Source organism: Carassius carassius, chromosome 47, assembly GCF_963082965.1.
Source record: "Carassius carassius chromosome 47, fCarCar2.1, whole genome shotgun sequence".
NCBI classification, from domain to species: domain Eukaryota; kingdom Metazoa; phylum Chordata; class Actinopteri; order Cypriniformes; family Cyprinidae; genus Carassius; species Carassius carassius.
In genome coordinates, this window is record NC_081801.1 from 16,161,927 (window position 1) to 16,185,329 (window position 23,403).

Sequence of the window (23,403 nt, forward strand, 5' to 3'; positions counted from 1 at the left end):
GGTCTGACTCTGTCTACAGCGTTGATGTATGTTTCACAGTAGATTTCTGTGAACAGTGATGGAATAGCTACTTCCTGTACAGATTTTCAACAGCTCCATGACGCAAAGAGGTTTTTCAAGGAAACGCAATGCTGAGGAAGTTAACCTTTGCTTAGCCCTGAGAACTAACATGTATATATTTTTTTTGCTCAAGAAAATATCAAATTAAATCTAAATTCTGCTTGTGGTTTATGGAATATAATTTCTGTTAATTTAAGAAAAAATATATAATTAACTGATTTATTTGTAAAATACACTATCCTTCAAAAGTCTGGGGTCAGTAAAATAAAATTACATTTATTTATTCCTGTGATAGCACTGCACACGATTTTTTTTTTAGAAATCATTTTAATATGCTCAAGAAACATTTTTACCTATTATCAATGTTGAAAACAGTTGTGTTGCTTTTTATTTTAGTGGAAACTGAAATTACAGTAATGGTGACAACATTTATATTAAAATGTCAATTGTCAAGAAAAGAAACTCCCCAGTTTATGTCAGCGCGCAACTTTTGCACAACACAAATACCCTCCCTTTTTATATCTTATGTTTAAAACATTTTAAAATAACAGGAGAAATCAAAAGCAAGTTACAAGATATATTCAGCCTCACATCCGTCAGTCAATACACACCCACAGTTGCTGCATACAAGAACTGGGTCATACGGTGGTGTGCTTTCAGCAAGGGGGATGTGGACGCACAACACGATGATGGGCTGCATGTGAAAACGAAAGAAGTCCAAGCAAATCCTATGTAAACCAAAAGCATAGAGCAGGTGAAATCATTTGTATGTTCTCAAAACCTTTGCATGTGTTTACTTTGAGAGTGAAAGCTCCGGCTCACGCGAACTACAAATAAAAACAAGAGAAACGCTCACACCAAAAATGTAGTAATAATAATGTACAGTGATGTCATACCTGTTCCCAACAAATAACGGTTTCTGTTCCCGTTGGTCGACACAATTTCCACATAAATTACATGTTCTTACTAAACCTCTTAAAGGTTTTAAAAAGTACAATTGTGCTAGTCTTAGTTCCTTTATGTTTGACATTTCCTTATACTGCTGTTATTTCTTCGGCCTCTTGAAGAGTTTGGTTAAGGTGTGCTTCTTGCGGCCCGTGCTGGTGCCTTCAGTGACGTCTCCTGTGGAGCCGATGTCCTCGTCCACCAGGATCTTCCTCCCTGGGATCTGAGAGACTGAGTAGAGGCTAGACGGCTGAGAGTGGATTTCTCCGAGACTGACACACTTCTCCATGCCAAAGGTCTTTTTCTGCAGCAGAGGGCTGTCGGTGGAGGAACCATCGTTGGATCTGGACAGCTTACTGTAGAGTGGAGCCGAGTTGAGGCGCTGGGCGTCTCCGTACTGAGACACCGAGAGGGAGGAATCCGATTCGGACCGGTTCAGATCACTTGATTACAGGATAATGAGAGAAGAGGATATCAGAATCTATACATTTGCTTTCCCTTAGTCTGTTAGTTTCAATTTTTGAACTTCAAGTCAACATGAAAGGGCAGCCACATCTCATTTACTTCCATAAAACAATGTTTTTCCCAAGTGAAACATTGGGAATGCTGTTTGTAGTGTAATATTATGGTGACTAGCCGCTCCTGAAACAATTTTCAAGAACCAAAAATGGTTTTAGTTTTAATGAATTTAACCCTGGATGGAATGGGGCCGCAAAAAACTGTCTTCTACCAACCTCTGTGAGTTCAGGTCCAGCATGGGGTCGCCGTGTGATGGACGCAGGGACATTAGGCTAGGAGCTGAAAAGCACACAAACAGATGTTTATCTGTATTAGTGAGTGGACATTCAAATCATTCAGTCTCTGTGAGATCTGTATGCACATGGAACAGATAGTCTAATCAAATATTCTTATTAAGTTTCTGTCCCATTAATTATAATGTTGTAGGTCATACTAAACAGGGTTTTGTGATACATTTTGATTTTGCTTAGTTAAAATTATACAATAGAGATTAAACTAAACAACAGAAACATTGTCAGTAGACAATCATAATTTAATTTATAGTTAAAAAAAGAATTATGTGATATTTTTTATTACATGTAGGTAGTTTCAGGCCTGCCTTTGTTGCAAAAAATCTACCACAGTACATATACATGGCTGAAACACATTTTGGAAGTTGCAGCTTGGAGGAGTGTTATGGTGATAAAAGCAAATGAACTGTGGTTAATGAGGGAAAACAGAACTGAGTGTGAAGAGGATCAGTGTCCACAAAAACAATACGATGACAAATATGCAGTTTTAAGCCTATGCGAAAATAATGCAGTGATGCAACCCTTGGTTAGCTGTATGAAACATTTAAAACAGATAATGACGGGCTGACTGGACATTAAGGCACTTATTACATGGCTAATGAACAAATGGACTTGAAATATTGTTTTGAGTGAAATTATTTTATGACAGAAGACCATGGAGAAATCTGAAAAAATGTGAAATCAGCACAGCTGATTGACCAAGAATTGTGTGGATTATGCATGTTTACATGCAAATGAGAACTTTTTGTTAAAAGTTCCTCCCTAATTCACAACACTTGGGCACTCGCATGAATTTCTGAACATTGTTGTGATGTAATGGAATTTAGAGTATTCAAAATTTAAAATATTCCAGAGAGCCGTGTAGTAAGTTTAAATACAGGCTTTCCACACTGTGCTTAACACTGAATTAACGTCTTTTTAACCCTAGATTAAGGCCACTTTTAAAGGCCAATATTGTAAAACATTACAATACAACAACAAACCCAGCAACAGAACAAGAAACTTAAAAAAAAAACCCAGGGTTAATTATTTCAGTGTGAAAATCACAAAGATATATTAAAAAATAAAACTTTGGGTTAGCTAGCTTCTGTGCAAGCTACAGAGCATTGTTTTGCAGCACAACTTCAATATAAAGTGTGGTCACACTAGTGACATTTTGGCAGAAATTTTCAGACAAAAAGGTCTTCTGTCTATGGTAGATAGAGTAGAGATGTATGAAACACACCTCACACAGAAGTCTCTTTCAGATAAAGCAGCTTTCTGTCAGTCAGTGTGGTAAATTCTCACGACCAGAAAATCTGCCAGCTGAAATTCCTGTTGTAATGAATGTATTTCGCCCGCAAAACTTCAAACAACGTTAAATGTGACCATGTTTTAAAACTTGCTATATTAGGATGTTAAGTTATTATCATCATAGAGGCTTTTAATTCATAACATCTACGATAATGATCGCAATAGACCTGGTCAATTTTGGTCAACATTTTAACATTCTCTGTTAAGAGAAAATGTTTATCCACACTGAGATGAAAATAAAGATAAAAAGCAGCTCTGATTTCTGATCTAGGGTTTAAAGATGTGTTTTTAAGAGCTGGGTACACAATATCCATCTAGAATGTCTTAAATGGGCAGTGGGAATGGCACAGAAAGGTTTGCTTTGTGTTAGCATTAGCTGAGAAAATAAAGGGGGTGCTGCCAACCAGAAGGGATTTGTTTCCACAGGGACTGGCTATCGGAAGCCATGGGCCAAAGGTCGCTCACTCGCTGATCCATCTGCCAGGCGGCATCTGCGGACATTAGCCAATGATATCACACCATGGAAAAGCAATGCTCAATGGAAAGCCTAACTGTCATGTATTAGGGTTAGAAAACTGGTCAATTGATCATTTGAATGTGGTTATAGACTGAGAAGCTTCATATTGTGACACAGATGAATATGATCAGAACATGAAAGTATGTTTAACTCATTTTACCACTTTTGTGTGCATGATAAACTCACATTGTAGGGTTCCTGTGGAAAGTATGTCCTCGTCCATATCGTCTACGTCATCAGATAGCAGCAGGTGTTGGGGTACAGAGGAGCGTATGCCCAGGAAAGCAGGGTCCAGGTTGAGGGCAGAGGCCAGAGACGACATGCCAGGGTTATTAACAATATTGAACCCAGTCAGAATCTCAATTTGTTGCCATCGATGAAGCTTTTCTCTCAGAGCAGCGGTCACTTCTCCCAGAGCCTGTCTGCAGAAGTTAGAGAGAAAGAGAGGTGAGGTTTGGTTTCGTTGCTCTACACTCTTAAGTGTTTATCTATTATTCCATGAAGAACATCCAAGGAAACTTTCCATTCTACAAAAGGTTCTTTATAGTGAATTAGGGAAAAGGTTCTTCAGAATAATAGAATAGAAAGTTCTTCACATTAAGAAAAAAAATGGCTCTTTTAAGGACTTCTCACAGAAAGGTTCTTTGGGAGCCAAAAATGGTTCTTTAATAGCACTGCCACAAAAACCCTCCCTCTGGAACCTATATTTTTAATTGTGAGGGTTAAAACATAGCTTTTTTTCAGCTGGTACATTATATCCAAAAATGGTATGAGCGACTCACTTGGCTGAGAGGATTTTGTGATCAACATCGTCCAGTGAAGAGCTGTGGGCCACCTGGAACGTCCCAAAGATTGTTCCTCTCTTCTTATTGATTTTTTCTGCCTGTTATGGTGGACACAACTTCATAGTTAACAGCAATACTTAGATGTTCAACTCGTGGAAAAGGCAAACTTGGTTTAATATTCAGTTAAAGCTTGTAATCTATGAGTATTTGACCATCTCACCCCTTCTTTAGCCACTAAGAGTTGTCTTTCCGCTTGCTGTTTCTTAATGTTGTAGTACTGCACTTCCACCTCATGTGTGAGCTGCAGCCATTTCTGCAGAGCTCCTGAAGGAGACCATCCGCTCCTCATCTCCAGCTCCCTCTCAGCCCTCTTCAGAGCCATTCGCACCTAAACAAACACACAAGCGCTTTAATATTGGCTGCAGTTCAATGTTTTGAGGAGGGAATTGTGTAAAACCTCTTCTGTGACACTTCAGCGGTTCCCATGGTGATGGGACACATGAATCTATGATTCGGAACATGTTGCTGGTAAGTCAATGGTGAAAAGAAGCATCTGTTTCAGCATAAACATGCTATTATTTTACTAGGATTGGGAATTATGATAGAAAAAAAGGAAAATAGCACCCTCTTCCCAACACAAGTAGTCATAGTCATGGCCTAATGGTTAGAGATTTGGACTCGTAATCCAAAGGTTGTGAGTTTGAGTCTCGGTCTGGCAGGAATTGTAGGTGGGGGGAGTGAATGTACAGTATAGTGCTCTTTCCACCTTCAATACCACGAGTGAGGTGCCCTTGAGCAAGGCACTGAATCCCTGGGCGCCGCAGCATAAATGACTGCTCTGGATGTGTGTTCACAGTGTGTGTACTTTGGATGGGTTAAATGCACAGCACGAATTTTGAGTATGGGTAAACTAAAGTTAAGTTGAATTTCATAATAGTGCTGTCAATTGATTAAAAAAAAAAACGAATCACACTTTTTTTCTGAAATTAATTGTGAATAATCCCACCTAACATTAAAATGTTTAAATATAATTTTATATTGCAATAATTTCACAGGCAATCTTCAAATGAATATCGAAATAAAAGATAGTATATTTTTTAATATTTGTTTAGTGGCATAATTTTTATGACTGAGTGAGTATAACTGATGCCAATACTACTGGTGTCTCTATTAAATATTGATTTCTTTCCTAATATTCAACCATTGACTAACCATTTAACATTACAGTATAATTGAGAGCATTTATTAGAATTAAAATAACTTCTAATTTAAGTCATACACAAACTCTTTATAATAAATGTCATATTTAACTGTGCCCTTAAGCAAGTAGGAAATAAACATAAATGGAATAAAGTTATCAAAAACTAAATTCTAAATTTAATACAGGTGAACCCTTTAAGCTACAAAAGTTTTAGATTTCCTCTTTTTCTCTTTGTTTATCAGCCATCACAGCAGCTGGGTTATTATGTTATTTGGCTGCTATTACTTTAAGAGCTGCTGCTGCTGCTGAACATTTTTCTTACAACTCTTTACCTTTTCTGACCCACTTCAGGTCTTAACGTCTTTACTAATGACCTGACAAGTTGAATCAGGTTTGTTAGATGAGGGAAACAGTTTTGAAAACCACTGCATTTCAGAGTCATGTTCTTAAATTTGATTCCTATATAACAAATACTTACATGCACATGCAGTTTTAAGGCAGCTTTAATTGCCTTTTTGCTAACTTCATGAATTAGATGATGACATAACTACCTCTGTTACAGGCTGTCAAGCATAATGACTGGACAACGAAGGAGTAGAATCTAAGTAAGATTTTTTTTAATAAACCAACAGGGAGAAAACAAGAACATCCGTAATCAAAACAATAGCAGACAATGAACTGTGGAACTGAGAGAATAACTGAGTTTTAATATATGGTGAATGTAATCAAAATTAAAACAGAACAGGCGTGGAGCCAATTAACAACTAAGGGAACTAATGCAGGGGAACAGAGATAAAGAGAAAACTAAAACAAAATGGTACAGAACAGAACATAAACATGACAACCACATTGTAGAGGTCTGTAAGAGTCCATTTGGGTCGGGCTTGGGCCATTTCTTTTTTTTACAGATCGGGCTTGGGCTCATTTAGCTTCTGTCCTTTTATTGTGCCCATATACACGCAGAGCACACATAGGCTACTGTATTAAGTATTTTTATAATGATTATAGTCTATTATAAATATTATACACCGCCTATGCAATACGCAACACATATACACACGCATTAGCATACAGGTGACAGTTGACCATGCAGAGAATCAGGGAGAAGTTGGAGCTTGGGGAGTTATTAAAAGTTCCCAAAGCTGCATTTTGAATTTTGAATTTTGATTTGATTACCACGACAAACAACGAGCCAATTGGCCATGTGCAGTGCTCGCTATCTCCTCAAAGACACGCCTTTAAGAATTGCATCTATACTGATTATGATTATAATAAAATAGTTTTCGTTTTCGATTTGTTTTATTTTGTTAAGTTCTAATTTAAAGCTTTCTATAGATATATTTATCATGTCTGTGAGGCATGTTTTCGCTGAGTTTCAGTTCAAGCGTTTGAAAGATTGACAGAAAAAAGAAAAAAGTGTTCTCCTAAAAATGTTCAAACAAAATAAATTTAAGGGGATGTTTTACAGGTTTAACTAAATCTTTAAACAACATTTTGGCAAGAGTTTTAACAATTACCAGAAAAAGTCTACAGACTATACAAAACATTTTTGTGCAAAACTGTGCACATTTAATGAGGCAATGCCTAATTTGCATATTTGAAATAAATGTGGTAAAGTTGCCTCTGGCAAAGTTTCAATTTGATAAAAGGAACCTCCTGTTAATAAGGCCTTTTGATACCTGATCCAGCTCCTGCTCTGCATATTTCTGTCTGCTCAACTCGTTCTCAGTTCCCTCCCGTAGTTGTCGTAGTCTTTGTGCCTCCTGCTTGGCTGCATCAATCTCGCTTCGCATCTCCCTCTCCAGGTTGACCTTCTCCTCCTCCACCGTGTGATGCTCTTCCTGTGCAATCTGCAGCCTAAATGTAAGCACAACATCAATCTCAAACTAAGCCACAATGGATTTATTACATAAACAATTTAATATAGTTTCCCTCAATCACCAGCAGGTGACACACTGGAGAAATGAGTAGACATGAAAAGGCAACTGGATCTGTTAGACTCTACCACACCTCTTCCTTCTCATGAAAAGACAGCTGAACAAGATGTGGCCTGTTCAGTGTGGTTATTGTGTGTTGAAACTTCCTTACGTCTTCACAGAGAAATCTCACCTCTCAGCTATACATGAGATAACCGTTAAGAGTTTCCGGGACATGGATGGCTAAATTTAGATATCAATGTGGCTTAATAATGCACTTGGTTGACAAGAAGTCTTCAATTAAATTTGAAATGATTGAAATCAGCTTTGTTTGACATATCTGTGACATTATCACACAGTCTATGCATTTTTCTCCTTTCTTGGTCAAAGAAATTAGAAAAGAAAAGAGGGTGGGGGAACATAAAAGTGGAGAGGGCTGATCATTGCACTGGATAGCTTTCTCTCCTGCTGACGCAGTCCCAGTTCAAACAGGAAGTGAGGTATAAATCAAACTGTCATTGGCCACTCACTCTGATAGACAGATAGACAGACAGATAGATAGAACTAACAAATATTGCTACAAGTGTGATTGCATCATATAATAATTGCTGTTAATAGTGTTCATCGTCTGGTTGACTACGTCTTGTATTCATTTTTCTGAACATTTCTGTCATATGCACATAAACTGACAGTCACCACTGATAAGCACCTACTAAATATTGTAGAAACGTAATTTTCTGTAAAGTTGCCTTCAATGATTTGTATCGTAAAAAGGGCTATACAAATAAACTTGAATTGAATTGAATAGATGATAGACAGACAAACAGACAGAACGATAGACAGATGATATACAGACAGACAGGCAGACAGATAGATAGTCAAATACATAACACATACACACAAAGACAGATGGATGGATATATGAAATATGGTATGTAAAATATGAAAGCCTTTTGCCACAGAAATGCATCACACACGACGGACCTGGTGCCAATCAAAGTGGAAACAAGGTGTCCTGATCTCTGTTCCAAATGGGATTTTGTGTGAAGGATATGACAGAAATGCCACACACTCCGATCCATGTGCTAAAGAGCCCCACACATAACATGCAAGAAAAAATAAATTGTGCGCACGATTTACTAATTCGTTCCCTCAATGTACTAAAACATGCACACAATTACAATTGCGTTCCCTCGATTTGCTTTTGCGTTCACTCGATTTGCTAAATCGTGCACATGATTTAGCAAATCGAGGTAACGAATTAGTAAATTGTGCGCACAATTTATAAATCGAATGAATGAAATAGTAAATCGAGGGAACGTAATAGTAACCGTGTGCATGTTTTAGTACACTGAGGGAACGAATTAGTAAATCGTGCACACGATTTAGCCTACAATTTTTTCTTGCATGTCATGCGTGGGGCTCCATAATGTGCTGCTCTATAACACCAGTCATACTTACACTGTGACTTAATCACATTACACTCAACAAACATTCCTCTGCTACAGCTTTTCCTAGAATAAACTAATACAGTCACAAAACTGTATCCTTCTCCTTCTAAGGCCATTGGTTTAAATGAATGCACCATTAAGCAAGGATGTTTGAATCATTAGTTTCTCTGAGACCTATGACCTCTGAAATAAGACCGAGATACATTCTCTGTTCTGCCTCAGCGCAGTGGGTGCCAGCTGAACTGAGAGTGCAGCATGAGAGTGCGATTGTCTGAAACACTCTGAGCTGGATTCGGCAGAGCACTGCCCATCCTTTTGCCATTTAAGGACTTTTGAGGGATGCTTGCAACACCCTGCAAGAGTCTTTAGACCTAAACAGACAAAGATACTTCCACCGCAGAGACAAATTCCTCTTTTTGTTTTTAAAGGGGTCATGATCTGAGAAATCTAAATTCCCTTGATTTTTTGACATATAAAAGGTTATTGTACTATAAAAACATTTTGTAAGTTTCAGAACTCAAAACTTTCTCGTTAATCTAAAAACAGCTTATATTGAAGCCAATCTGCCAAAACGACGCTTGAGGAATGTGGCACTTTAAGACATAATGGTGTGGCTAAGCACCGCCTCCACAGAAGATCAATGCCTGCTTCTACATCACTGCCTGTTTAGCCCCACCCACTGCTATGCGTAAATGCAGGTCTACACAGGAATCAAACAATAAAGATGTTTTGAAAATAACAAGACTCTGTACAGTGCCAAGTTGTGGATAAAGTCTTTGCATTGTCTTTCTTTAGGAAAAAGTGGATGACCTTTATTTTTAATAAAGATCCAGGCCGCTTCAGTAAGAACTTGGTCCTTTGTTCACTTTATTCTACCACGGATTTGTTTGCAAACAAGACACAATTTAACACAGGATATTCAGAAATATTGAAACAACAAGACAATGCTGTGGTGACTATATTGGACTCAACAGTACAGTATAATGTCGCACCACACAAGTGTGAGTAACTGCTTTTACTATGTGGTCACAATTGCTTTGTCCTTTATTACAAATCGTTTGATATGTACTGAGTGTTTATGCGTTTTTAAACTAAATCACAGCAGCTATCTATGAAGGATGTAGGCTGTCAAACAAACACAACTGTTAGCCAATCATAGCAGTAGGCTACAATCACCTCTCAACCTATTCAAACAGTTGAGATGTGAAAGATTGTGTGAAAGACAAACAGACCTTCCTCCATCTGGAAATGTAGCCTCAATAAGATTTAGAAAACATTTTTATCAACTGTGCTTCATGAAATATATAGCTGACAAATTCACTTTCCAGCCTGTTAGCTGGTATTTACTGTAGCCCGTTTCCTGTTCATTTATAATACAATCAGGGACAAATCGAGTGCTTACTTCTGCTGCAGGTCCAGTAGGCTCTGCTCAGCCCTCTGAAGCCCTTCGAGGTCCTTCATCATCTTGCTAACATGGTCCTTAGAACTCCGGTTCTGGATGTAGGCGAACCAGCAGCCCCCAACACCGATCACGACAGACACCACCAGCATCAAGTCCTTCAAGTGACTGTCTTTACTCACTGCCAAAAAGGACAAAAAACAACACTTAAGTAACAATGAAGTTGATAAATCACTTTACAATTTGGTTATCATTTATTCACTATCATGCTGTTCCAAACTCTCTATTTTGCTTTTGACTTTATTATTATTATACGTGTAAAACTCAATAGGAGAGGTTCAGCAGAATCTTGATGTTGCTCTTTTCCATAAAATGAAAGCACCCAATTCCCTTATGCACATCAAGGCCTCATATATTTGACCAAAAATACAATAAAAACGGTTATACTGTGAAATATTAAAAAAAAGTTTTCTTGTTTAATATATTTTAAATGATTTTACCAGGATGTGCAATGTGGACAGACTCCTTTCTATTAACAAAATCAAAAACACAAGAGGGTGAAGAAGGTATATGGAAAAGCGCCCAGGAGTAATACATCAAATCAGGGTCTGCTCAGACTGATTGTCTTCCAGTCTCTATAACTCCAGCCTAGCATATGTGGCTGTTGTACAAACTTGTGACATAAAGAACATGCACAGACATGCTTTTGGCAAGAATAACAGTAATAGAAACAAATAGTAATCTACTTAGAAAAAGTCCCAGAAGTGATGAAAAGCTCCCAGTTTGGATCTAACCATGCAGGACGTATGAATACACAGCAGACATCTGTCTTAATATATTTTGCATGCAGAAACGACAACAGTATGTGAATCTAGAGGTGTGTTCCCCACAACAAAGGTGGTGACATCAGCTGCATAACAGGAGATTTTGGATGACTGGATTAGCGAGTGCTATTTCCATCTTCGATTTTGCTGCTCAAATCCTGCCTAGGAAAATGGCAGGTGATGGCACATGTAGCAGTGCCAAAACTATTTGTGAGCAGACGGTGTTGAATCCTCCAACCTCAGTGCTCACCCATCTTAACTGGCCTGATTTGGGGTCAAGTTTACTGAGGCCAATGATAAACTTCCGTCTTGGATTTCCTTTTCAATTATGGCACTAGTGTTTGATAAAAACTTTTTGAATGTATTTAAAGGAGTGTTTTGTTTGCACACAGGTCTAGGGATTTTGGGTGGCAGAGAGTCCTCATTTCTTCATGTGAAAGTGCTGAAGCTAAAATTTGTAAACAGACACTAGGCCGATTTTCCATTAGTGGCACACATAAAAGGAATCAATTATGTCCTTCTTTCCTAAAGCACAGAAGGAATATGACTCTAGCAGCCTTGCACTTTATCATGTTTCATATACTAACAGTGCATCATCTAAAATTCTTGCAACAAATATCATGCAGTCCTCGACAGACTTTGGGATTAAGATGGTGTTGTGTCTAATAAAGTTACATTTTTATAGCATTTTTCTTACCACCAGCATCAGGTTTGACTCTGGCTGATGTTCTAAGTAAAGACATTCACATGAGCTAGCAATTTTATAAATTCCCTCCACCTTTTTCATCTATCTAGCGATCTAACTTATTTATTGATAACATCTGTCCCCTCATCCCTCACTTTCCGTTTCACCAGCTGTACTTGGGTATCACGCTGTAACAGTTGACATTAATGGGACATACCTTTTCTGTCATGCTCTTGTATTCCAATAAGACTGGCTATTTTCAGACGCAGAATATATTTGCTCACGAGAAAATAAAACAGACTAAATCATCCCTTGATTTTAGCACATAACGAGCAATGGATACAGCAGTCTGGACTTCATCCAGAGAACCCTTTGCAAACATCAATCCAGGAAAACTTGTTATGCCTCACAGAACATTTTCAAGCTAGTGTTTTTCTAAAACAGGAAGGAGAATTAAGAAAATGGTTCCAACAATTCAGCGGAAAGATAGAATCAAATAACTGGGTATTATTAAATGGATAATTCTACTTCTGGAAGCCAATCGTCTATACAGCATTTCAGTCACACTAAAATACAAAATATAATAACAGTTATGAACAAAATGAACAAATATAGTGATTCTTCTATTATTATTTAAGTGATTATGCAACTCTAACATGATTAATAGACCGTTCAAATGAATCAAAATGAACAACTCTCGACAATGATTCAGAACTGATTAATTTAAATAGACAGCTTGAACTGATTCACTGAAATGAACTGATCATACCAATTCTTGCCAATGAATAATAATTAATTCATATGGTTTAAAATGATTGACAGAAATGAATTAAATACCAATTCTTGCCAATGAATCAGAATGAATACATTCAAAGAAATGAAGTGATCTTTCCAAATCTTGCAGATGAATGAATGAATGAATTAAAATGACAGTCTAGACAGTCTAAACTGATTCACAGAAATGAATCAGTCTTACAAAATCTCACTCCCTGAATCAGAATTGTTTGATTCAAATGGACAGTTTTCAAAGGATTCACAGAAATGGATCAAGCTTACCAACTCTTGCAAATAAATCAGAATAGATTAATTTAAATGGACTGTAAATAAAAATTAAAAAAACATATCTTTTACATATCTTAAACTCACAAGTCATGAGATTATATACCATTTACTGTATAATACATAACCAAAAAAAATATATGCTACTCACTTGGAGGTCCAAAAAGCACTGTGTCCAGAGCTTTGAGCAGTAGTTTCTGTGCATGACTGCGGTCTGGTATCTTCAGCACGGACAGAAGTAGAGTGGCATTTTTCACTGCAAGTCTGTGAATGGACCCAGACACAAGAATCACTGACCTTGATCACTGAAATTATTTCAGTCCTACAGCTGAAAAACTAACTATAATGATGCTAACGGTAAGCTTTTCCTTACCTGGGAAGAGCTTTTCCACTGATGTCATTCTTCCTGAAGGAATCAACATACTGAGGTAACTCCACACAACTGATGAGCCACTCTTCAACTTCCTCTACTGTCCAGTTATACACTATAGACCAAAAAAATAAAAAAATAAAATTGTAAGTGTTGCTAGTGGTTTAGGTTGCAAGAGGACTATTAGGAAGATGGAAGATATACTGAACAAATGATGGAAGCTTCCACAAACATAATGCTTTCACTTGTACATACATCTAAAAATGATGTGGGTTTATAATGTGGACTATCGGGAATGAATTTGAAATGGCTCTAAAACTGGTTAATTGCTTTTCACTGATATGATTAGCCTGATGAGATGTGTACAAACCTTCAGAGGCCTTCCAGGACATCCACATGTCCTCCACTGTGATCAACAGATCTACTCTATGGAAGCTGTTGTGTTTTCCTTTCGGGTCTTGGCACTTCATGTCTTCCCTTAGAAACTGTTTGAGGAAACAAGGACTGGATGTTAGCATTCTCTGGAGTGGTGGTTCTCATCAACCAGAAAATGAGTCCCAGGTTTGTTCTGATAGTGTCACACGCAGCTGGTAAAAAAATGGTGAATACAACTATATAAAAATGTTTATTAAAGGGGTCATATGTTGTTGCTAAAAAGAACATTATTTTGTATATTTAGTGTAATGCTATGTGTTTATGCAGTTTAAGGTTAAAAAAACACATAGTTTTCCATATAATGCACATTATTGTTTCTCATCTATGCCCCTCCTTCTGAAACGGGTCGATTTTACAAAGCTTATCGTTCTGAAAAAGCAAGTTGTGCTCTTATTGGCCAGCTATCCAGTGCATTGTGATTGGCCGAATGCCTCAAGCGTGTGATGGAATTGTTACGCCCCTTCACATCGGTCTTGTGCTCTGCTCGTGCGCATCCCATCATCGGTTCTCTTTTGGGAGTTCAATCAATGTACTGTTAGGAGCAACTGAATAATTCGGGATATTGGTTTATTTTGCGTCAAAGGGAGTGTCAGGCACGTTTATAAACCAAATAGCTTAAGTAATTTGTGGATTAGTGCATACTGAAGACACGAACCATTTCAAATGATTCAGTTCGATTTGCTGGTTTGACCGGTTCACTAAGAAGATCCGGTTAAAAAGAAAGATTCGTTCGCGATCCAGACATCACTAGACGAGACAAAATCAATAAAATCCATTTCAAACGAGGCATTTTTTGCATAAAGTGGGGACGTAATTACTTATTATAATGACTTATACTGTCTTTTTACACGTTGCGTATCGTGCTGTGTAAACATAAAACCATGTCTGCATTTGTGATCTGAGAAACAACCAACAACAATCCTTCTCTATCCTTCTCTCGACTTTATAGAAACTTTGTGCCACAGACGCATTGCAGGCTACTGGCTCAGGAAACAGTCCTCATCCTCCATAAAATGCACAGCACACATCTGAATATTTGGGTTGGACTGTTCTGGAACAGTGTTGAAATTCAACTCAACTGATTTCTAGTCTTGTCCTCTTTTGGAAGGCTAAACAAAGTAGTTTCGCTTTCACAAGGAAACACACAGCGACTCCGCGACATGGCCCCGGCAGCTACAGCGAGAATAAAAGGTACACCTTCTTTCTTTGCCTGAACATTTTGCCCGGCGTTATGCAAATCTTCCCACATTGTGAGTGACATAGAGATGTTGGGGCATGTTAGAACGAGCCGTTGTAGGGGGGTGTGGTTGACTGTTAACCTTTATGAATCTCTCTTTGGATTTGAGACTTTAGTCTTTGCAACTTTACTGATCTTCTTTATGCACCAAGAACTTGTAACACTCCAAAGAGAAAGGAAAAAAGCTGAAATCGCATCATATGGCCCCTTTAAGTTTTGCAAAAATAAATAGGCATAAAAAATTTAAGCCAAGAAAAAAACTCAGATCATTCCAATAAACTAGTCACATGCTAGACTAGACTTGATTATTCGTGCTTCTAGAAGGAATTTATTTTTATAGCACTGTGTATTTGCATACGTCAGCATTTGGCAAGAGACATAAAGCCACAGCAAACACTTGATTATCTTGTTATATTTTACTTGGTTTGTTGTGAACCAGCTGATCTACTGGAGAGTCTCAGACAGCATACAATATGTAAATGCTGAGAGTTTCGCTGGGTTCAGTCCAGTCACAAACCCTCAGATCAGTTCTGACTGTGGTAAAGGCTACACTCACAGGACTGTCTATGGCATGGGCAGGCTGCTGTCGGTCAGCAGTAATACTGTTTACACCGAGAGCTCAGATGTGGCCTTCTCATTAAAAAGGAATTGCTTTGGGTGCTTCAAAGAGAATACAGAGTGCTTTTTATAGCCTTTTGATTGCACGCAAATGTGTAATTTCCCCTTTCAAACTGATGGTGACAAGCCAATCCAGAAATGCATTTTGAATTCGAGTCACATGTTTCAAAGATCATTTGTTTTCAACATAAAAATCCACCCACATATCACAAACTACTGTGACTATACCTACTGTGAGTTAAGTAAAAAAAAAAAAATACATAATCACTGGCAGTTACAAATGCTACACACAAACACATTACTATTCAAAAGAAAGAAGTCTTGATATTTGAAAAGACATCTTAGAAAAAAGTCTGCATTTATTATATCAGAAGTTGAATTTTCAGCAGCCATTACTCTTCAGTGTCATGTGATCCATCAAAAATCATTTTAAAATGCTGATTTTGCGGCTCAAGAAATATTTGAAGATGAAAAAGAGGAAAAAGTAGTGCTTTTTAGTATTAAGCTACTATTTTTATATTAATTTGTTAAAAACAATTATGATTAAAAGGACAATTTTATAATACAAAGACACATTTTACATTTATATATCTGCACCTCACTGAACAATGTAGTTTATCATGAGAAAAATTCACAGTTAAAAGATATGACAGATGAAAAGACCGTATAACAACACGTGTAACTTGCGTTCCTCATCTCTGAAAAAGCTTTGCTACACATTTAGACTCAATACCAGTACAGCTTTACACTGTCTGCAAGCCAGTGTATGTTTTACTTCGCTGTGTACTGTCACTAGGAGTTACAATAGCTTCACAGAGACCTGTCTCTAGTAAGCAAGCTAAAAGCCATTGTGTCTTTTCAAGCAAGAACTTGTTTGTACATTGAGCACCATCCACTGTGCTCCAATGTCAACCTCTCAACACAGCAAACCACAAAAATCACACCCAAAGACTGCAGCCCTCACCCCATCCGTCTCCGTCACATCCACGCTGCCGTCTGCATCATCATCCATGTCTTTGTGAATGCTGCGGATGGCCTCAAAACTTAGCTGAGCATTTTCATCATGACAAAGAAGCTCATCGATACCACACAGTTCTGAAGAGAGAGAATAAGACAATATATGACATATGAGAAAGCAAGTCCATTTAAACTATACAATTGTTATGTTACAAAACATAGTAAGTATCATTTGAAGCAAGCTTTCAAGTGTAAGCTTTTCAAACTTTCAGTATAATTACTGTATAATTTTGAACAACATATGTGTATGTTCATGTTTACATTCCTTTTTCAGCCTTGGTATTTAATTTTTCCCATAGGTTTTTTGCAAAAGTCTAAAAGTATCAGACTGTAAGCTTAACAAAATGTTAACAACAAATGCTACTGAAATTGACTGCAGACAGTTCAATGTGTTTTGCAACACCGCTAATATGCACCAGCCCACTGCAATGCGTTCAGGGAAAACTTGCTTGTTATGCACATACAATTACTAAAAAAAATTGTCTTACTGTTTCTATTATAACTCCACACACACAAAAAGCCATGTTAAAAGCCTTTTTCGAGAGCACAAAATGCCTATTCAGACACAAATGACCTTAAGATGAAAATCACTTTTCATTTAGTCTCTCAGTGGAATTCATGCATCATCCATGGGAGATGTTTAGATCGAATTCAAATTCATTAAAAACTCTTCATTTTCAATTCACCAGAAAAAATGCCAACCATACTCGTCTATACCCTGATAGCGCAAGTACATCACGGTGAAGTCTATTTGAGTGTTTACTCATCTGCAATATGTCTATAGGACATTTCCTATCAGACATCAAATTGATATTTAGAAGATATCTTTAAGATGTTTATGATTTAGAATGTATGTAAAACTGACATCTTATAGATGTCTATCAGATGCTATACAAAGCAAATGCTTTCCAGTCTTTAATAGACAACTTGCAGATGTACGTGTGCTATCTGGTTCGAGTTTGGGAACTAAGCAAAGATGATGAACTTATCGCTTAGTCATGATGTGACATCTAAAAACTGAACCAACAGTGGTGCGTTTGGAAGGGTCCAATGCTTGAGCCCATTGTAACAGGAGAGTTCAATTTGAGGGTGAAGCTCATACAGTTGCTAACATATCCACATAAAGCCACAGAGTGACATTTAAAATATTTATAGATAGAGACACAGCACAGCTGCTGAGGTATTGTGGATATTGCTGTAACATGGCGGAGTGGATGTCCTGGAGTTAACCTTTGCCTCACAGAATTAAATTTTTTTATTATGGACCAGGTATTAACATATTGGGATCAGCTGACATTTTTCAATGGTGGAGTTAATTAAAAATGCTTATGTTACTAGTCAAGTCAAGTCACCGTTACAGTGTCAAACAGGAAAATAGCTTGTCAATAATGCAAGAGGACAATAACAAAGAGTATTTTTTTCCAGCTATAGTAAGTTCATTGATGATTCAGGGATGCATCAATTCAGTGAATTGTCCATGAGCGGAAAGTGTTCTTTCAGGCTGATCCGTTTTGATAAAAGAAACTTTTAGGTCACGAAACTTTTCAGATCTGCAAGGCTATTTTTGTCCCCATTACTCAGAAGGTGAAAGATTGTGTTTGTGTAAAACCACTAAACAAACATGTCACAACTGCAACTCTTCAAAAAACACTCGTCATCACACAAACACATTATTAGCTCTCACTTGGGTTCTGCATTATTAAGAAACATAATGATCTGAGAGAACTGTTTGCAAATGTTGACACCACATCCAGTTTAGGTTGCTTACTAAACTGAGCTAACCAGACACGGATCGAGCAGTCACACTAGCAACTCAACTGGGTACAAATAAAGTTAATGACATACAAATTTGACCAATTTAAGAAGGAAGACAGACAGATCTTGCCATTGATTTTAACTGAGAAAGAGGCATTTGACATGCATAAGAAAAACAAAAAAGAGGGTCTCAGGAATTTCCTCACATCCTTGAATTCCCTGAATGCATTCCCTCCACCCGATTCACTTAAAATATCATTTGACATATAGCCGGGTATCATTTCTGTCTTCACCAAACTCTTCTGTGGAACACAAAAGGTGCATCTGCAAAGTATTTTTTGTAGCTTAATCTGCGCCAACTTTAAGACACAAACCTGGCTACTTGCAGATTTAGCAAAACTTTACTTTTAAACCATGCTGTCATGAAATGTACAAACTCCAACAAATCCAGAAACTATTTTTGTCTCAGAGGCAAACACTGTAACAGCCTACTAACTTCTAAACAAACGCAACAACTCGTTCATTGACATTAAACATGTGTGTACAATGTGCGTTGGGATACAGAAAGCCAGTAAGGTCAAAAGAGTTTTTACTAAAGGTTAGTTGGGATCTTTTTAGTTTTAGCTCTAGTAATTCATGAAGCCACAAGGATAACAAAGACTGAACGTTTTAAGTACATTTTTGTTCTAATTTGTTCTAATATTGAAATTCATTTGGATTTGGAATGACATGAGGTAAGTAAATTATGACAGAATTTAATTTTTGGGTTAACTGTCCCTTAAACAGACAGGACACAATGAAGCAAGCTGCTGTTAGCGTGTAATAAAAAACCCACAGAGGCAATGAGTGTCTTTTTCCAACATTTCTTTTCCTGTACCTATGGATAGAGCATTATTGGTATGAGAATGAGGGAAACGGAGAGGCTTAGGATCAGACGAGGGGAAGAAAAATGGAGGGATGTTTGGTCTGCTTCACTGGATGGCAGGGACCTTTAAAAAGATCTGAATGGACTGTCAGAGTTTGCGGAGCCTTAAGAATTTACAGAGCTGTTGTAAAAAGACCCTAATATTGCTGCATGAAGTCACCTAGGCCAAGATCAGATGGGTAATTTACACAATTTACATGAGATATGAATGCTTAGAGATAGCATTAGAACAAATACTACTAACTGTACAATAGTAATGTTGAAAATATTGTGGTTAACCTTTTCTATTAAGAAAATAATAATCTGGGTTCAATAAAAGTTAGAGTTAGGATCAATTCAATTAAGATCAAGCTAATGATTAAGATGTTGATTACCACAGAAATTAATTCTGACTCATACTGACTGATTCAGAAGTGCCAGATTGTTGTAGCAAAGTCAAAATGACCTCCTCTCCTAGGTTCATGAAACTGTCGCCCATAAAATGCGTTGCTGTAAGTAATCTTAAAGATTCCTAAATGCATCTACTTTTGGAAAGCCAACCAAATGCTTTTGCTTTCGCCTAGATACTCACAGCATCTCCTTGACATGGCTGCTTCAACACTTACTTTGCTTACTGAAACCACACCTTCTTTTTTTGTATGAACATTTGGGTGGCATTATGCAAATATTTCCACATAGTGATGTAGACATGTGGGGGTGTGTTTAAATGAGACATTTAGGGGGGCTTGGCAGAGTCTTAACTTTGATAAAGAATATATCTTTGGATTTGAGACTTTAGTCTTTGCAACTCTACAGATCTTCATTATGCACCAAGAGCTTGTAACACTCCAAAGAGAAAATAAAAATTGAAACTGCATCATATGACCCCTTTAAAACACCTCAATTTCAGAAAAGAGGTTTTTTGTGGTAATCTACATTACTGTCACAATCTCCAATCACCAGTCCATTCACTATCTTCAGCCACCAGCCCAGTCCACTGGGAACTACATTGCCCAGCATCCCTTATGGTCAACACCTGCACTCAGTTAGCCATCACCACACCTGCCACAGAAAATCTCATCAAGCCCTTTATAAGAACAGTTAAGCCCCGTTCAGACTACAAAATGTTTTGTTGGTTACAACAGTCACTGTCAGATTATGTGATTTTGACACAAAATCTTTTTGTGTCATTAACAAGAAAAATTTCAGACTATACGTTGCTAGTACCCAAGCATTCATTGCATGCTGTCATTAACAATGTGCGTGCTGTCATCAATAGCACGGGAAAAGACACAAAGTGCTTTGAGCATAAAAAAACAATAGCAAACAGCTGGTTTTGCCCTGTCATCAGAAATGGACACAAATCTGCATGGCATGAAGAGGATGGTAAGGACTGTCAAAGAGAACTGAGGTAAAAGAGTTTTTATTTTACTTTTTTTCACTGTGTCGCAGTAGTCCTTCATCATAAATGCAGGAGTATTGTTGCCGTAGCTACACAAACATTTTCTCCATTGTAAAATTACACCTAGCAGGACCGATACCATTGTCTCCCTTTCGTTTCGGCATGTTTAAAAGCTTGTACAAAAGTGCTTCTGTGCTTCTATTGGCCAGTGTCACAGATATGATGAAACTTGTCATGTACGCTGAAAAAAAATTAAACATGCTAGACTTTCTATATTGACGTCGTAAAGCATCTCAGAGGCATTGTGCACTATTACACACTACACAAGATGAAACGACTGAATTGTGCGTCCAGACGCTCATTGTCGTATATGAATCCCCATGACACACTACATCAAGCAGATCGCTGCAAAATCAGGCTAAAATCGTGTAGTCTGAACAGGGCTTTACTCTCCACTTCTTTCTGGTCTGGTCTAGTCTCTCCAAGTACGATGCCTTGCCTGGCTACTTCCTTGGATACTCAGTGGTTTTCAGTCAGTATTCAGTTCTAGTCTTCTCTAAGCCATTTGCCAGCATCTGCAACAAACAAAAACCTAATTAGGCTCAAGCTAAGTGCTATCTATCTTCATTCAATTGTATACTCAACTATGTATCATGCCGCTTCTCTAAAATAGCAGTGAATAAAGACTTTGTTGTTGATGTTACCTTTGAGTCTTCTGTACTCAAAGGTAATAAAATACCAGACCAGCAACCATTATATCAGTGGCAGCAGTCACCACAGAAGATATTCTGTATTCCATTTACCAAAATGGCCAACGTATAGAAGGATAAGTTGAGGAACTTCAGTTTGGTGAAGTCTTGATGAATTTGTTTCGTAGTGGACTAGATAATAGTCTCTCTACATTGATACCGGTGGGCATCACACTTGAACAGTATTTAGATATTGTGCTGTGGTTATGTGGCTTCCCATATACGGTTGCTATGGAAGCAAGAAAACAGGAACCAAGAACCAAGGAAGCAGCCCCTGTGAATATGATTTCTAAATTGAGGGATCTTCCTTTCATGTCTGTTTGAAGGGCCAGAAAACCCAATTCAGTCATTCCAGGTCTGTCTACTTCTAGTCCCTTCTTGTCCCCAAGCTCTACCACTCGTAGCAAAGTAGAGGTGTTAACTCCCATATTGTCTGTTTGTCCTGATACGACCATAGAGGTTGTTCCTGAGTCTTTGGTCTATCAGTCGATGACCCAAGAAGGATGGAATCTTCTCTAATGTCTCAGCCATTGTGAGAATCTCAGCCATTGAATCTCCAGTTCACCTGTTTTCTGTGTCCCGGCCACAGCAGCCAACAGAATCTCCTGTTCTATTCTCAGCCTGCTCTCCAGGCATCCATCTCTCAGCCGGCCCTCTAGACGGTCCTGATTTAGACATCCTGTCCCGACATGGCCCGATGCCATTGCTAAGCTTTTTGTGCTTTATATTTTAGTCTCTCCAGATCTGCCCAGTCTTCTGCTCCTCTGCAATTTTCGGCACCATCTCCGCTGCTGTGGTGGTCATCTGCTCCACTGTGGGGTTCTTTAGGCCCATCTACATTGCTCTGGTGGTCATCTGCTCCACCATGGGGATCCTTAGTCCTGTATATACTGCTCTGGTGGGCATCTGCTCCACTGTGGGGATCTTCAGCTCCATCTCCTCTGCCTTGTTGGCATCCTGCTCGGCTCCTGGTTTCTTCTTCCCTCTACTCCCCAGTTGGGCCTTTTTGGTGTGCGAGGCCACACATTCTGGAGGGCGAGGGGAGTACAGTCACAACCCCCAGTCACCAGTTCATTCACTATCCTCTATCACAGTCCCCAGTCCATTCACTATTCTTAGTCAACAGCCCAGTCCACTGGGAACTACATTTCCCAGTATCTATTCTGGTCAAAACCTGCAGTCAGTCAGCCATCACCACACCTTCCATGGATGATCTTATCAAGCCCTGTATAAGAGCAGTTACTCTCCACTTCTTCTTGGTCTCATCTCTTCATGTTTTAGGACTTACCTGGCTACTTCCTTGGATACTTACCTGTTTTCAGTCAGTCTTCAGTTCTAGTCTTCTCTAAGCCTTCATCGCACACCTGCCAGTAACTGCAACAAACAAAGAACTGTTTATGCTCAAGCTAAGTGCTATTTATCTTCATTGAATTTTATACTCACCTGTTTATCATGCTGCTTCTATGAAATACTTGAGCCCCTTTCACACTGCATGTCGGACCCGGCAAATTGCCGGAACATTGCCGGGTCGCCTTCTGTGTGAAAGCAAACACGTCCCGGGATTGATTCCGGTATTGAACCCGGGTCGGGGACCTAGTAACATTGCCGGGTTCAATCCCGGGATGAGCGCTGTGTGAAGAAAAGCCAGATCTAATGCCGTGTCGAAGTCATGCGTTATCGCCGAGCACCAACCTCCCGCTCTCTCTCGTGAGGCCAATAAGGAAGTGACTAAAACTGCAATTCATCGACTGGCCGCTTGAGGCTGGCTGCAAAAGGGAGTCAGTTCCATAGACTCCCCATGTTAAAATGCCCAACTTTACAGCAGGAAAAAACATGTTTACAGCCTAAATTAGGGTCTAAATAGCTAATTTTGCCCTTCATGACAACTGTGAGGGGGGTGAATTTTTTTATAACTCATCCTATTAAATTATATTAAGACTTAAAGTTCTGCATAATTAAGGGCGTAGCCACT

General features: G+C 38.3%; 1 protein-coding gene across 2 annotated transcripts in view; it reads right to left on the bottom strand.

The window, feature by feature from the left end:
- Positions 1-367: 367 nt before the first annotated feature.
- LOC132130968 (stromal interaction molecule 1-like) overlaps positions 368-23,403 on the bottom strand; it is a 29,219-nt gene continuing 6,183 nt past the window's right edge. Inside the window, exons 3-14 of one of the 2 annotated variants that reach the window (XM_059542865.1) lie at positions 16,569-16,699; positions 13,685-13,799; positions 13,318-13,429; positions 13,096-13,208; positions 10,380-10,557; positions 7,290-7,467; positions 4,630-4,797; positions 4,407-4,507; positions 3,811-4,046; positions 3,512-3,598; positions 1,740-1,803; positions 368-1,448 (exon numbers count right to left, since the gene is read on the bottom strand). In XM_059542865.1, the coding sequence (XP_059398848.1) occupies positions 1,106-1,448; positions 1,740-1,803; positions 3,512-3,598; positions 3,811-4,046; positions 4,407-4,507; positions 4,630-4,797; positions 7,290-7,467; positions 10,380-10,557; positions 13,096-13,208; positions 13,318-13,429; positions 13,685-13,799; positions 16,569-16,699 (1,826 nt within the window). In that variant the 3' untranslated portion in view covers positions 368-1,105. The remainder of the gene's footprint in view (positions 1,449-1,739; positions 1,804-3,511; positions 3,599-3,810; positions 4,047-4,406; positions 4,508-4,629; positions 4,798-7,289; positions 7,468-10,379; positions 10,558-13,095; positions 13,209-13,317; positions 13,430-13,684; positions 13,800-16,568; positions 16,700-23,403) is intronic. The other variant, XM_059542866.1, reaches the window with a different exon arrangement.